Source organism: Calypte anna, unplaced genomic scaffold, assembly GCF_003957555.1.
Source record: "Calypte anna isolate BGI_N300 unplaced genomic scaffold, bCalAnn1_v1.p scaffold_8_arrow_ctg1, whole genome shotgun sequence".
NCBI classification, from domain to species: Eukaryota; Metazoa; Chordata; class Aves; order Apodiformes; family Trochilidae; genus Calypte; species Calypte anna.
This window is the reverse complement of record NW_022045537.1, coordinates 28,834-44,224: the sequence shown is the minus strand read 5'-3', so window position 1 is coordinate 44,224 and position 15,391 is coordinate 28,834. Positions and strand designations below refer to the sequence as shown.

At 40.7% G+C, this 15,391-nt stretch overlaps 1 protein-coding gene across 2 annotated transcripts in view; it reads right to left on the bottom strand.

Moving 5' to 3' along the window:
* Nucleotides 1–389: 389 nt before the first annotated feature.
* ELL2 (elongation factor for RNA polymerase II 2) overlaps nucleotides 390–15,391 on the bottom strand; it is a 39,045-nt gene continuing 24,043 nt past the window's right edge. For both annotated transcript variants that reach the window (XM_030468916.1, XM_030468917.1), the window contains 8 exons: nucleotides 13,166–13,425; nucleotides 10,442–10,566; nucleotides 10,212–10,302; nucleotides 8,341–8,854; nucleotides 6,062–6,128; nucleotides 3,595–3,766; nucleotides 2,536–2,580; nucleotides 390–2,395 (listed from right to left, as the gene is read on the bottom strand). In XM_030468916.1, the coding sequence (XP_030324776.1) occupies nucleotides 2,249–2,395; nucleotides 2,536–2,580; nucleotides 3,595–3,766; nucleotides 6,062–6,128; nucleotides 8,341–8,854; nucleotides 10,212–10,302; nucleotides 10,442–10,566; nucleotides 13,166–13,425 (1,421 nt within the window). In that variant the 3' untranslated portion in view covers nucleotides 390–2,248. The remainder of the gene's footprint in view (nucleotides 2,396–2,535; nucleotides 2,581–3,594; nucleotides 3,767–6,061; nucleotides 6,129–8,340; nucleotides 8,855–10,211; nucleotides 10,303–10,441; nucleotides 10,567–13,165; nucleotides 13,426–15,391) is intronic.

The following is a 15,391-nucleotide window of genomic DNA, read 5'->3' as shown; positions in this document are numbered from 1 at the left end:
AAGGAGGCAAAACCACCAAGTGAAGGGTTTTGTACAACAGCTCTGTCAGGTCTGGTGGTGATGACATCCAAGCTCCAGCTGCAACACACACAGAGCCTGTAAACCAGAAAATGCAGACAGAGACAGGGGGAATGGTGAGGAGGGATTTGGGGGGGGGGGGTTGGTTGTTAATGAACTGCACTGGGTCTCAGTTACACAGTGATTGCACCAGGGATGATGGCAAGACACCAGGGTGGGTGTAGCAGCATTGTGTGTCCCACCACAGCTGCCAACGTCAGAGAATGGCATGTGGTTTGAGATAAAAAGCTGCCAAAACGGGTCCCTGACGTCAGGAGCTTCACATTGTTTTGATCTGAAAAGTTTTCTGTGGTTTTGTGTTGTGGTTTTGGTTTTTTTTCTTTTGCTTCCAGAGGTGGAAAGCCAAGCTCTCCAGCAGAACTGGAGCATCACCACCTGCTCAGGACCCAGCTCAGCCCTTCAGGGCAGCTCTTCCCTTGGCTGCTGGAAATGGAGGGGTTGGAAAAACCAACAGTATTGACCCAAAAGGACCCAAAAGTCAACTTGGGCTCAAGTAATCCCCACAAAAACTGCTGCCATGCAGCAGGGAGGGAGGCGTGGTGCCTGCTGCTCCACCTCCACAGTGATCATCCCCTTGGAACCCACAAATTTAAGGCAAAAATATTAAAATTGCTCCCCATTAACCTTAATGCACGTTTTTTTCTGGCAGCTGGACTTTTTTTTTATTTTTTTTTTCTGGTTTACAGGGGTTACACCAACAGTTTTGATGTGGTGCTGGAGATAAAGTCTAAACTACCACGATTTTGGCAAAAGTTCCAAAGTCAGTTTTGTAAACATAATGCTTCCCTTTTCAACTGGCAGCATTTTGTAAAGAGAAACACAGTAAGACACACAAAGATTTTGCTCAATTTTGACCTAATAACCTGTGTTTTCACATGATAAAGTGAAGCAATGGTTTACACCAAAACAAACGAAAAAAACCTGCATGAAATGAAAGTTTGTGCTGTCTTGTGATCACAGTATTTTTTTATAGTTAAATACATCTGTTCTTTGTCCTTTTCCTGGCATCCAGGAGAAAAAACAAATCTTTAAATATACATTACATAGAGGCAATAGCTTCTTTGCATATCTCTCTTCAAAAATACTTTATAGCAGTATATAAATAGTTCACCTACATGTTTAGTTTTAATAATCTTGCCTGAAAACTATATGTCTCATCTTTGCAAAGTTATCAATTTCCCCAATATTATTAAAGCTGACAAACTATTGAAATGGAAATGCTCTCACCTTCCACAATAGAAGTAGCAATTTTTTAAGGAAAAAAAAAAAAAAAAAAAAAAGAAAGAAAAAAACAAAATTAAAAATAAGCCCAAGAGCAACACTCATCAGTTGTTTTAACCTGAGCGTTTGGCCTACTTCAGAGTAGCAGCTTTATTGTTTTGTTTGTTTTTATCCCCATCAGAGATGCTCACCAGGCACACATCCTGACACACACACACGTACACAGAGCACAACCACACACTTCCAGACACTGGTAGGCCACGTAGTCCCCATAGCATCCTTCCCAGGAGCTCCAGCAGAGTGGGAAGGGGTGTAGCTAACAATTTAACTACACAAAATACACAAGCAAACACCTTAAGGCAACCACTGCAGTGGGGGGTTTAAGTTGCAGGGGTGAGTTTCTGTTATAATAAATTGGGCTGTACACAGCTCGTACACCTCTCTCTTGAACCCTCCAAAACAAAGTGATTTTTTTTTTTTTTGGTGGTTTTTTTTTGGTGGTTTTTTTTTTTTTTTTTTTTTTTTGTGGTTTTTTTTTTGTGGTTTTTTTTGTCTTTTGTGCAAATTTCTAAACCTTCTACCACTTAAGGCAAAGAGTCTGCATTAACAAGAAAGGTCAGAAAACAGCCTTATATTTATCCAAAGGCATTTCAAGTTTGCTACAAGTTTTTTTTTTTTCTTAAAATGTGCACGATTTCACTGTAGAGGTAACTGGGTACCCAGCATCTACTGGTAAAATTATTTCAATGGACAAATATAAGTTTTGAAGAAAAGAAGGGACCAGAAAAAGCAGCTTCAAATACGCATATGAACAACATCAGTGACAACAAAAGTTGATAACTTAGGTCTGCTAATACTGAAACTTCTGTAATCCAAAGGTCTGATACTAATTCTTAGGACCTTAGAGCAACCAATGCTGATTTTTTTTTTCAATAAATAAAGCTTCAGTTCATTCACACGTCGTGGTGGGAGCAGAATTCCAGTGCCAGGGCTCTCCTTGCTCTTCGTCAAACTCCACTATCAGCTTCTTAATGTGAGACAGCTTGCCGTGGAGATATTCACATCTGCATTTCTCTTCATGGTAGCTGGGGTTGGACTGTAAAGATAAAAGGACAGAAATAAAACCAGGGCACTAAAGGTTTTCTGTAGAATGCAGTATTTCACCTCCTTTAATTAAAAGCAGCCTCGAGGCAATCTTGGTGATCACTGCCTCCCACAAACTGGTGCCACACATACCTCTTTAACCTTTCTGTACTCTTCTAAGACTTCCTCCTGAAGCATCTTCAAGAAAAAAAAAAAAAACAAATTTCCATTTAGACAGTATGAAAAACACCCTGCTTCCAGAAAATTCAAGCTTATGTAAGATCCTAAAAATACACTCGGTTCCACTCTTTTCCACCACCTTCCTGCAGTGCAAAAAAAATCCTGAGCCCTGATACCAGACAGTGTCTACAATTCAACCTGCAAATAGGCAAAAAAATGAGGATGTGTTTGAAGATTCCCTTTGAGAAGCTGCTCACAGGCAGCTCAAACAAGTGGAGTCTGACAGATGAACAGTTTTTTGCAGGGTTTTGTCAAGCTTCAAAAAAATCGAATCTTGTAGGAAATTTCTGCAGGGTTTCCCTTTGTCTGCCTGACTGGGGAATCAGCAGAAGAGGGGATTTTAAAATACATTAAATTACAAACCATTAAAATCAAATCATTAAAATACAAACACATTTTCAATCTGCCCAAAAACTAAACGAAAGCCAACCAAAAACCCTCAGCGTGCACACAAGAATTAAAGAATTCTGACACTGAACATGGGGAATTTGTGTGTCCAAAGCAGGAGAGTCCAGGTTGGAAAGCCACAACATCAGGTTCTGAACACCTCTGGGACCAGCCAGCTGGAGGATGAGCAAGTGGTGGCTGTAGGTTGGTCTGAGTGTGTGGAAAGCTTTGGGATGTTGGGCAGTGGTTCCAGAGCTGGCATCCCCTGGTCCTGCTGGGGTGGTCATCCCATTGCTGGGCATCCCAGCCATGCCACCCAGGACACACCAGACCTGATGAAGTGCTTTAAAACCACACTGGTATAATTTCATAGATTATTATAGACATAAATAATTATTATAAGTTATAAATTATTATAATAAGTTATAAATTATTATAATAAGTTATAAATTATTATAATCCCAGACACCAAAGAGCCTGCCTGGACTGACACTGTGGACTTCCCCAAGGGATCAGAGGAAGATGAGGCACCACCTCCACGGGTTTATCCTTTTTCTCTCTTTTTTTTTTTTTCTTTTTTTGTACCTGATATTCTTTGGACCCTGGTGAAACCAGCTTCCTCTGCTGATCCAGCTCCATGAACCTCCTGTTGACACTCTCTATCCGAGCATGCAGGCTCCTGTACTCATCATACTCCGCATTGAAATCGTCCTTGTAGCGCTGGCGCTGCTCCCACAGGGAGATGGGGATGTATTTTCTGGGGAAAAAACACCAGAAATTTCACACCCAGGGCATGTCAAGCACCTCAGCTCTAAGCCACTGAACTACCAGGAAATACCTGTTCTCAGGGAATGTTTTTATAGAAATCTACTTCTGGTTTTTTTGGGGCAGGACAGCAGTTGGCTGGTGTTTTAGAGTTTTTATTCAGAAGCTGCACAAAAAAACCCCAGTAGCATACTTAGAAAACACCAGCAATCCTTCAAAAGAAGTACCAATAAAGACATCAGCAGAGAAACTACTAGATACTCTCTGCTGAATGAACAGATAAACTGATATTTACTGCTGAAAATCAATATTCATAACAGCTTATGGAAGGGACTGTGTTTATGGGGTTGGATGCAGTTTAGGGTTTTGGGTAGGTTTGTGCCTATCTAACAGCAAAAGCATCTTTAATGACAAAATTTGATTATTTTAGTGAATGCCAGTCCTGTTTTTGAGCATTCCACGAAGGCAGCTGCAACTCTGAGCAAAAATGGGCTGGGGAGAAGAACTGAAACTAAATAAAAGCCTCAGGAGGGCAAAACCTGCATAACACTCAAACCCACTGATGCCACTAACAAGGTCTTCATTTCCCTCTCCCCCCGATCTGCACGGAGGGTTTGACCTCCACATGAGGACAAATCATTAAAACCCCCACTTAGATTAATTTTAACAAGCAGTGAAAATTCAGGGAGCTCAGTGTCTGCAGCAACCCAGACAACAAGTGTGTGAGGAGGGGAGAAATGAGAGGAGAAGTGAGGAGAAAGGTGCATCTCTGATGTTTTTCTAGATTTTGCTCCATCTCCTGCTCCTCCAGCCTCATTTTTACGTCAAGATGGAAAAAAAAAAAACATCTTTATGCTGAAGCTGTGGTTACACTCATGAACCATGCATCACTTAGAGACAGCACCAGGAGGATGGAATAAACTAGCAAAGTCCTTTAAATTGCATCAGATCCAGGTGCTCTCAGATTTCAGACTTTTTGCAATAATCAGGCAGATGTCTGAAACAGCACGACCTGATTTTTTTTTTCCAGGAAACCATGGCCAGCAGATTATTTGAGAGATTGTTCCAGAACTTGCTCCTTTCACAGAGAATTTCTCCCTAAAGTTTCTACCCCCAGTCACAATTTAACTTCACCTAAACCTCGCATGAAAGCTTTCTTTTAATTATTATTATGTATATTTTATTTTGCTTGTTTAGATGGTTTTTAACTCTCAATTATAGCTTTTGGCATCCAAGTTTCATATTAGATTACATTATAAATCTCTGTATCTTGCTCCTTGGCATCACTGCCCACAGCTGACTGGGAAGCAGACAGTGAAAAGATCAATCTGTCTGTTTTTCACCCAGAAGAAGCTGGGAATTTAATGCTGGTTTGGGCTCTCAGCCTAATACATCAAAGAAAAGAAAAATCCTCCTGAAAGAAAGATTTTAGTATTCTAAAAGAAGTATTTAGACAACCAAATCATTCTGCTATTAGAGCTATTCTATTTTATACGAACATCTTTAATGCTTGTCACAGATTAATTTTTTTTTTTGGTTTTTTTATGTACTAGGTTAATTTTAACAGCTGGGAATGTTGATCTGATGTGTGAGGAGCTAAAAATGAAAGGTGGTGGGAAGCCCTTCTGCAACCCTACAGACTACAACGTGTCAGTCCTTGTTGATATTCACATTTTTATCACGGTTTGTGGCCAAAATCAGGCAGCAAAAGGTTAAAATCTGAACTGGAGTTTTTCTGTTTCCTCCTGCTCTTTGGTCTGCAGCTCCATGTGAAACTGGATGTTCTGCTGTAGCTTCAAGCAACTCGGTGGCCATTTCATATCAAAGCTTCAAATTTAACTTTGATGGTTAACTCCTGTTAAATTATAGTGAAGTTTTGTAAATCTGGGCTTTTAAGTCTGCTTTAAACTCTTGCCACCTTCCCACCTCTCTGGCTTAGACACACTAAGCAGAGAAAACACACAGAAGTTGTTCATATTTATATATTTCATCATTTAGACTTTTGCTTCCCTCCTGCATGGCCTCACCTCTGGAAACACTATATGCTCATAACTGGTTTTTTTAACTGTATTCTTGAAGAAGAATTAAATTAAATGATCTTCTCCCAACCTATGTTAAAAAAAAAAATATTTCTACCATTTCTTTTCCCCTGCCAGAATCGAGGGACAAACTCAGAGTTGAAGATCTGCAGGTGCTCAAATAAGGCAGCTGAACTACTTAATGAAACTCTGAATTAATTACTATGTTTTGGTAAATTTTCAACTTAAATAATTGTCACTTTACTTACGTTAAGTAGTCTGGTTGTTCCTCTGATGAAGGAGACTCTTTGGAGGCAGTGCAGGGCTTTTTGGCTCCTGCAGAAAACAAAGTTAAAAAGACACTTGAAAAAAGACAGGTTTTTAATAAAAACAAACAATACCAACCCGATGGACCCGACAAAAGCCTTCTTCTCCCTGCAGATGACTTTTACAGAGATTCTAACTTAATTATAGGGCTCAAATGACCTTCTCCACAGCAGGCAGCACTGGGCTGTGGCAGGAGGGCACTAATACTTTATGCCACAGGTTCTGTGCTACCCCAACATTAACCCAAGGTCAACTTTTAATTATTTGAAGACATGATGTGAATTTTCTGCAGAGAAATAAATTCAAGTCGTGCAGCAAGAGATGCAGGGGCACAAAAGGAGGCAGCTTGATACACACACACATATATAAATACATATATAAATATATATACATATATATATAAATGTGTATATATATATCTACACAGTATATAAGTATTGTGTAGATATATATAAAATATATATCTAAATATATATTTATATATAAATATCTACACAAACACAAACATATGTGTGTGTGTGTATATGTATATATATATATACGTATGTATTATATATGTATATATTATATATATAAAATATATCAACATCCAGTGAGAAACAGAGTGAGCTGAAGTTCTTTCCATGCCATGTTTTTATGCAATTCTTTTCATGCCATGTGTTTATCCCTGCCAATTACAGGTACCCAGTTATATTTAATTCCAGCCCCTCTCCTATGCCAGGTCACTGGTGTTGAGGTCTCAGTAACCTGCAACAAAGATCTGCTCCAATTCATTAACGTGGCACTACTGGGTCTGGGAGTTATTTGCACTTGTAAACTGCTCTTTTGCTCTTGTAAATGGGGTTATGAAAGCAAGGCACGATTAATCTCTAATCCTGTTCTGAGGGAGCATTTCAAGAGCCCCCCTATCTTTCTGATAAAGAAAAAGGAGAGGCAAGAGTGAAGGAAAAGCAAGCTGGGGCAGGGAGAAACACTCAGTACCTTGGTAATCTCCCCCTGCTTTTCATTTGGGTTTTGTGGTGAGCTTAACAAGCACACAATCATCTATATTCATGATTATCATACTTCACCACTGTTTAAACACAGTTTCTGCTGAGACTCAGCCATTCTTGACAACCTCTAAGCTCTCCGGGGTTTAAGTAACGGGGGAAGAAAAGAGCTAAAAGAGCTGTCATGCAAGGTACTACTTGATTCCTGTGCTTTTAATACAAAAATTACTGTGTGATACAGCAAGTGTATGATAAGAAGTGCAGAACTGGTAGCAAAACTTGAGAGAAACACAAATAACCATGTTCACAGTCAACAGTGCCTGCAATACCACTTCTGTGAACAGCTTTGCTGCAGGCATTTCATTTCCAAGAACTCAGAAGCATTTGTTGGCATGGCACAGTCTATTTGGAGGCTTTAATTTAAGAACTAATTTGTAATTCAGATCTTCCCTTCCCTAGCTTGGAGTCAGGACCTGATGGGCCCCGACCAACTCAAGATTATTCTGTGATCCCATGAACTACTCAGAACCTTGTTCCTGCCTTCTGGAGGAAGATGCTCACCTGCTTTAAAGATTCAAACACAGGTATTTTCAAAGCAACCCCAAGCCCTGTGGGCACTGTGCAGGGTGTCCAGGGTAGAGGTGAGACCATCTCAAAGCACAGCTCAGATGGAGAGGAGCTCACAGCACAGTTAAACCAGAATGACAGGAACCCACGTGCCTGTTTCTGTGTGCTTCAGACTTGCCATGGACAGGCAGTGTTTGGTGAACCACAGTGATGGAAATCAAGAAAAACAAATAAAAAAAAATCCATTCCTTTTGTTTCTCTAGTATCTAGCTCTTCCTAATAACTGGTTTCTGCCCCAAAGTAATCAATCTAAAACTTCTTCAATGTAATGATTTTTTTTCTACAAGGTGAGAATTCTTTAAGATAAAACCTAATTTTAGCTGAGGTTCCAGCAGAACAAGCCCAGCTTCTTTTTTTTTTCTTTATTTGAGGTTCTTTTGCTAGTTTTGTTTGTTTTGCATTTTCCTGTTTGTTTTTATTTTTAAGCATTAGAATGTACAACAATGGCAGGGGAAAGAAAGGATTCTTCATGACAATGGAATGGAGATCATGGCACTGCAATTAATTACACTTAATTAATACACTGTAAGCGAAAAAACAGACCATTTGTGTTTCCATCCCATGGACCTGCCCACACAATAGGAAGAGCAGTGTATTATTAATACCTTCAGACGACTCCGAAGGGGAGGCTTTATTCAGCTTGTCAATTTCTTCTTTTCTGAGGCTTTTCTCCTCCTCGCTTACACTTGAAGTGTCCTGTGGTTTGTTTTTCTCCTCCTTATGCTCCTTCACCTTCTTGGGCTGTTGGTTGCCCATGAGCTTGGGAGATTTCCCCTTCCCCACGTTGGGCGTCGGGATCCTCAGCGCAGTCCGGGAGGTGCCTGTTGGATTCCGGTCCTGGGAGCTGCTCCTCTGGTTTTGGGTGAGGCTACACTGAGGCACCTCTTGCATCCCCTTCCCCTCGGGGGTCCTGGGGGAGCTGGAAGGCTGGAGGCTGGAGGAGGGAAGGGGTGTGGGGTGATGGGGTGGAGGAGGAGGCGGCGGGCGGGCGGCTGCGGCGGGCGGGCGAGGGGCAGCAAAGGGGCCACGGAGCAGATGGTGGATTTGGTTGGCCATGTGAGAGATCCTCTGCCTCTTGTTCATCAGAGGATCAGTGAACACGGGGTTCAGAGGTCTTTTCTGCAATAATAATAATAATGACAATGAAAAGGATAGTTTTACATCATCAGAATTCGGTCCTGTTCCAAAAGCATGAGCGCTGCTAAACGGGCAGCTGCCAAAAACCACATCTTTCTCACCTAAAAAAAAGATGTCAAACAAGCAGTACTGCAGTCAATATGTGGTTTTAACACAAAAGGACAATTTTCTACCCTGAGGACAGTCAGACATGGGAATGGTGTCCAAGGGAAGGGGTGGATTCCCTAATTTTCAAAGTTTTAAGTCTCCATTGAACAGGGTGCTGGGACATCTCACAGCAATAGAATTAAAGGGTGGGACCAGATGATCCCTGAGGTCCCTTCCAACCTGACATGCTGTAATTCCAAGATCTATTCCATTGCTAGTTCCTAATCTTCCAATTTAGCAAGTTTCTCTTAAAAAAAAAAGAAATACAGCTAAAAGGTTTTGGGGGAGAGAGAGAGAGAGAGATGCTCCCTGCAGCAGCTCTACCAAAGGCTTCACCCCCACGAGGAGCTCAGGTGGGTGTTTAGGTACCAACTTCTCTAAGGTCTAAGGACCTGCAACTGGGAGAAAGTTATGGAAAACAGGAGTTTGCCTCCCCCCTCTTCTGTTAAAACAAATATCTCAGTGGTGGAAGACTTCCCATGCTCCCTGTCTCACTGCTGTTCCATGCACAAACTGAAATGCAGGTGTAGACACAGAAAGTATCCAAATCTTCCTTCATTTGTCCTTATTCTAGGCTTTTCTAAGCTTTGAACGAGGATGTTTGTGCATATTTTGTGTATCACAACCACCACAGAACAAAGAACCTTGAACTCATGCAATCACACAACAAAACTATACACATGGCCTTTGCACACCACAGTAAAACCACCCCCAGGCAACACAAAATATTTTAAGTATTTAACCACAAAAGTTCAGGGTTTTGCACCAGTAAGGAGTAACCAAGAAGGTCAGCAGGCAAGCTGAAACTCCACAGAGAAGTTTGGGTTTCTGCAAGGTCAGTCTCCTAGAGATGGAGTCTGGGCCAATGTGTTGACAGTTAAAACATGAGATCCAGGTGTATTTAGGAAATTAGAAAGGGATTGTTTACTGCTCTAAAGATTTTAATAAATATTCTGAAATAGGGAACACCAAACATAGCAGCCCTTCAGCTATGTGACCATACCTTTTTTGAAGTCTTTAAGAGGGCAATCCTCTTTGGAAAGGATAAAATAAACCAACTAGAAAAAAATTCTTTCAGTTTTCCATGTGTTAAAGACAATGTTAGTTCTTTACATCACAGATTTTACACCAACACGAGATCTTAAAACACTCTAAACAATGGCAAAAAAAAACCCCAAAACAACCAAAATACCTGAGCAGTGTTTGATGGAGCATCTTTATCAGAAGCTGCAGAGCATTCCAAACGGCTGGTGCTGTTGGCATTCTGAGATGAAGACAGTTTTCTGTAAGGATGACCCAACATGTCAGGTTACCAGGCAAAAGTGCCCATGTCATAGTTCTTTCATTATAGGGCAGGCACATTTATGTCCCAGAAAAAGTTTTAAAAATGGCTATTTTCCTTCCCCTAAAGACTGAACTTACCTAGAAAGAATTAACTCCAATGACTGTTTATCTACTTCAGTGTATCCAGGCCACTGTTTTTGAATTTCTTTAAATAAAGAATCCTTCAGAGAGTAAGAATTATCCTTTGGGTTCAGGTTGGCTACCTACGGGCAGACATTCAAGAAAATAAATGTTCATTACACCGGAGTGCAAACTACAAAAATAAGATTGGTACTGCAAAGCCAAGTCATACCTGAGAAGCAAATCACACACCAGTTTTCCATGTTTTTTAGCCCAAAGTATCTCTCATGGAACAAGCACGAGTGTGGTCAACCCGGGAGGTAAAAACATGGATGTAAGAAAATCCCAAACTGCTGCAAGCATGTGTGGAGGGTGCTCTATGAAAAACCTCTCTCTGCAACACCTGTTCTGGGATGTTTTGGGGGTTTTTTTGCCTTTAATACAGCATTGGGAATCAAAGGCAAACTATGCCAAAACTTGACATCTTCACTGCATGAAATAACATTGAGAGGCATATTTTTTATTTTATTTCCCTCTCTCTCTCTTTTTTTTTTTTTTTGTTTTGTTGTTGTTTGGGTTTGTTTTTTTTGGTTTTTTTTTTCTAATAACACTTATTTCCTCATACCAATCCAGAGTTGCTCAACCTCAGGAAGACACCTGCTGTTCTTTTCTTTTCCACATGGCAGGGAACAGGCTGTGCCTGGAACAATGCACATTTTCCATCACCACCTTACCCACCACAGTGTGTTGTCATTTGTCTTGGTAAACAGAAATGCCCAGAAGAAAATACAGCTTCCTACTGAAAAACCTTTTTCCTGGCAGCCTAGCTGGCACTAAACTCATTTTCCTACAAAGATGAATTATTAATCAATAAAATTAAATTAAAATTACTCATCTACCCCATTAGTTTGAAGCCATATTGAAATTATACCCACTGGGAAAGAAAAAAAACAACAAACCTTGTACCAATACCTAACAAGTTTATTCTGAAAACAAGACTTAGTGCTAAAACAAAACTCTTAAGGAGAGGTGCACAGATGCACTCTTTATTTTTCAGGCATCTGCTTCATTACAAAAAAACATTGTAATGAGAAGGTCATCTGTGTGGGGGGGTTCTGCCTTCCCCCCAAAAACATGCAAAACGTACCCAAAAAGTTAAAATGAGCTAGTAAACACTGAGAATTCAGACAACTATCTTAGATTTCTGTTCAGAGTTTCAGAGGAAACCTCAAGTCAACCTGACCTGATCCAAAATGCTGAATAACACACCACCAACACCACTTTTCATATTTACAGCTGTTTTTTCCCCCAAAATATGATGATACATACTGCTAATTTCTGTCTGTGTACGTGTGCCTTTGTCCTCAACTTAAAGAATTAGGAGTGACAAAGATGTCCAGAAAGACTGACGTGTTGAAAAAGAGAATTAAAGCTCTATTCCAGGAGAGGCCAGCCTGCACAGATGAGACCTGAGCAAGGTCAAGCTGATGAATTTGGATTTGTACCAGAAAAACACCTATTTATGAATTAAAACATGAGAACAGCTTTTCAGGGTGCAGTGCTGCCAACATTTTAATTTCTGAATGGAAAGCAGAGCCTTGCAGACATAAAAGCGGATCAACAAAATCATCTCAAATATTAAAAAGTATAATGGGGCAAGGGGAAAATTTTGTACCTTTTACGATCTAGAGATGCTTGCTCTTGGAATTTTATGACCAACTGGAAGTATAAATTGCTATCTTCAATTCAGATGTAAGAACATGGCTTTTGTTAAACTCTGAATGACTTCAGGGTGAAAAAAAACCCCACAAAGACACTTCACATAGCCAAGCAATGAGTTTTTAAAATTCTGCTGTATAAACACAGATCTTTACTCACTTTTATAGGCTCCACAAGAGTTTTTTCCCTAGATAATCAGGAAACATCCCTGCTTTACATATTAATACATCCATAACTCATATCACCATGCTTTAAGAAGCCTTCTCTGCACTGTTAGAGCATAAAATTAATGTAAGGCTCACAAACACACAGGTCTCTCCTGTCACATATAGGCTTACCAATAATTTTGATGGACATGCTAAGGAAATACAAGAGGAAATGAACTCAAAGGAGCACTGGAAAAGACACTGACTTAAAAAAAATTGGACCATTACCTTTTTAATACATGTTTGGGCTGAAACACCTTCCCCAGGATTGCAATATTCCATGTGCCAAGAGAAGCCAAGTACCACTTAGAGGTACCAGGTACCAACTAATAACCTGTGTGGTTACCAAACTTCTCTCTTCATAAAGAGAATTTCTCATCACATGAAATACTAAGTCCCATGAGAAACTATTTCACACAATCCAGAGAACACATGGCCAGCTTCTCTCAAATAAGCAGGAGAGGGAAAAAAGCAACATTCAGAGCAACAAAGCCAGAAAAAAAGTTAAGTATTGCCTGCCAGTCTAGTGAAACAAAAACACCCCACAGTTTTTGTCTTTGTTTTGCTTTGCTCATATTGACTTGCAGCACAGGGCACCTGTATGAAGCTGGTGGGAAAAAGTAAACAAGGAGCATCACATAGCTTGTTGACTATTTTCTATTATTTATATATATTATATATATATTTTATATATATGTATATATATATAAAAATATTCACTACTTTCTATTATTTAAACACAGAATAAGACCCCTATGTTATGACTGAAAGAACAGCAGGAGGGGAAACAACCAAACAAACCCCACGACCTTCTCACCTGCTGAAGAATAATTCCCAGGGAATTCTTGTCCTTTTGGTTGACACCATCTCTCTGCAAACGTGCAAGCAACTCTGGTTTCTTGTAGCTCCTCAGTGCCAGCAGGTGAATCACTCTGTCCCTGTATGGCCTCTGAGCAACAGCATTCTGTGCCTGAGTCCTCCTAATGGTGTTTGCAGGGTTCATGGGTGTGGATCTCTTCCTCTCAGGCACAACATCTGGAATGCTCTGTGGTGCTCTTCTGACCTGTGGTCTTTTTCCTAAAGTAAGGGAAAAATACCAAACAAACCAAAAAAAAAAACAGCCGAACAAACCAACCCAAAGACAAAACCAAACAAAAAAACACACCGACCCAAAGCACACAAAACAAAGCAAAAAGTGACATGGGGAGGGTTGAGGGGAGACAAGAAAGTTGTTTCAAAAGGATGCCCTAAGCTGGACAAACTCTAAAAGCTGAGTTTAGTTAGCACTTCAGTACCTGTAAGCATATGCAGGTGGTAAAGATGCATCAAGCTAGGCACTAAAAAAGGACTAATGAAAAAAAAAAATTAAAAAGCTGCTAAATGAGTGATACCTGTAGCAAGACTGCATACAGATAGGATGCTTTTATTATTTTCCCAGTTTATAAGCTCAAGCACCAAATACCCCAAATCAGGCATTTTTTTCAGAGTACTCTGAAGTGCATGGCTAAGGTGTTCCACATCATGAAAAGATTCCTCATTAATGCCACATAACTCCCTACAATCAATTCCACCAGTGCTTAAAGAAGCTGCAAACACTTGGTGTTAATCACCTGAGTTACCATTACACCGTATTTTAAACTGAAATTACTCCCTCATGTTAAATAAGCCCGAGTTTGTCGGAAACAATACACCAAAAAATCGTGGGACCAAGGCCAGAGGAGTTTTAAAACACATCCTGCAGAGCACTTTGGATCAAACCCTACAGAAAGACATCCTCCTCAGCTGAAACAGGTGTTTGGCAGTGATTCAGCCAGAACTTAAAAACAAGGCCACCCAATCAAGATATTAGTTTTCCAGGAAAACACTCAAAACTGACCCATTCTGTGCTTTTAAATAGCACTAAATAGCATTTGCTGTTGGAGAGAAAAGGAGGATTTATCCCAGTATTACAGAATACTGCAGTTAAGTATTGCTTGCAATCCAGCAGAGGGTGGGATAGAAAACTGGCATTTTCCCAACAGCAACAACTCACGTTTGGCACAGGAGGGAGACCTAATGGGTCCTGGTGACCAAACCTGGGGCTCCTTTTCTCCCACCAGAGGTGCTCCCCAACCACAGGAACAGCAAAATCTCCTTTCCATTTTGCACTGGAGGCCAAACCCTTGTCACCTTCCTACCCTGCATGTTCCCTGGACTTTGCCCTCCTGATTTTCAAGAGCAAACCTTACTGGGACAAACGTTGTGTTTTCAGAACAGGTCCCACTTGCCAGTTGTTTACTGAACCTATGACAAACGTTTTGACAAGTTAAACCCAAAGAAGACAAGCAAACCAGATGGTGTAAGCAGCGTTCAAACAACACACCTCCCTAAACTCATGCCTCCAAATCACTGAAAGAAAAAAATAAAAATAAAAAAAATTAACCCAAGAGATGGCCAAGCATTATGATCATCAATAACAGCTCCTGACTTGTGCTGCATCAAAGGTGCTGCAAAATCAACCTTCTGCCCTACCAGCCACTACCTGAGCTCCACTAAATCACAAGAACCACCAAAAAACACAACTTTGCTACTGCCCACCTTCAGATGACATCTCTTTAGTGTTGACTTAAGTTAAATTTAAACAACTAACAAGGATCAGGCAGATCATTCACATGTGAAACAAAACTTTCCCAAGCAGATTTGAAACTGGTGGAAGCAGCTCCTCTCAGGATTCCATTTCAAGGCACTTTACATGACCCCAAGTCCCAGCTCCTGCTATCCCCCTGCCCAGCTCTGGGTTTCAGGGCCACACACAATTAATTCTGTAGCTCCATAAAAAACCTGTGGTGATGCTGGCAGGAGGTGCCCTGCAGGAAACTGAGGCAGAGCAGAGTGTTGGACCATCACTGCCAGGATGTCCATGCTGGAGAGAACTTCAGCCAAAGGCAGGGGAGAGCATGTCTGACCCAGGAGGATGCTCCCCTGGCACTGACCTGCAGCCAGCTCCAGGCTCCTCAGGGAAATGGTACCCAGAACAGTTTAGTGAAGAAATACATCATCCAAA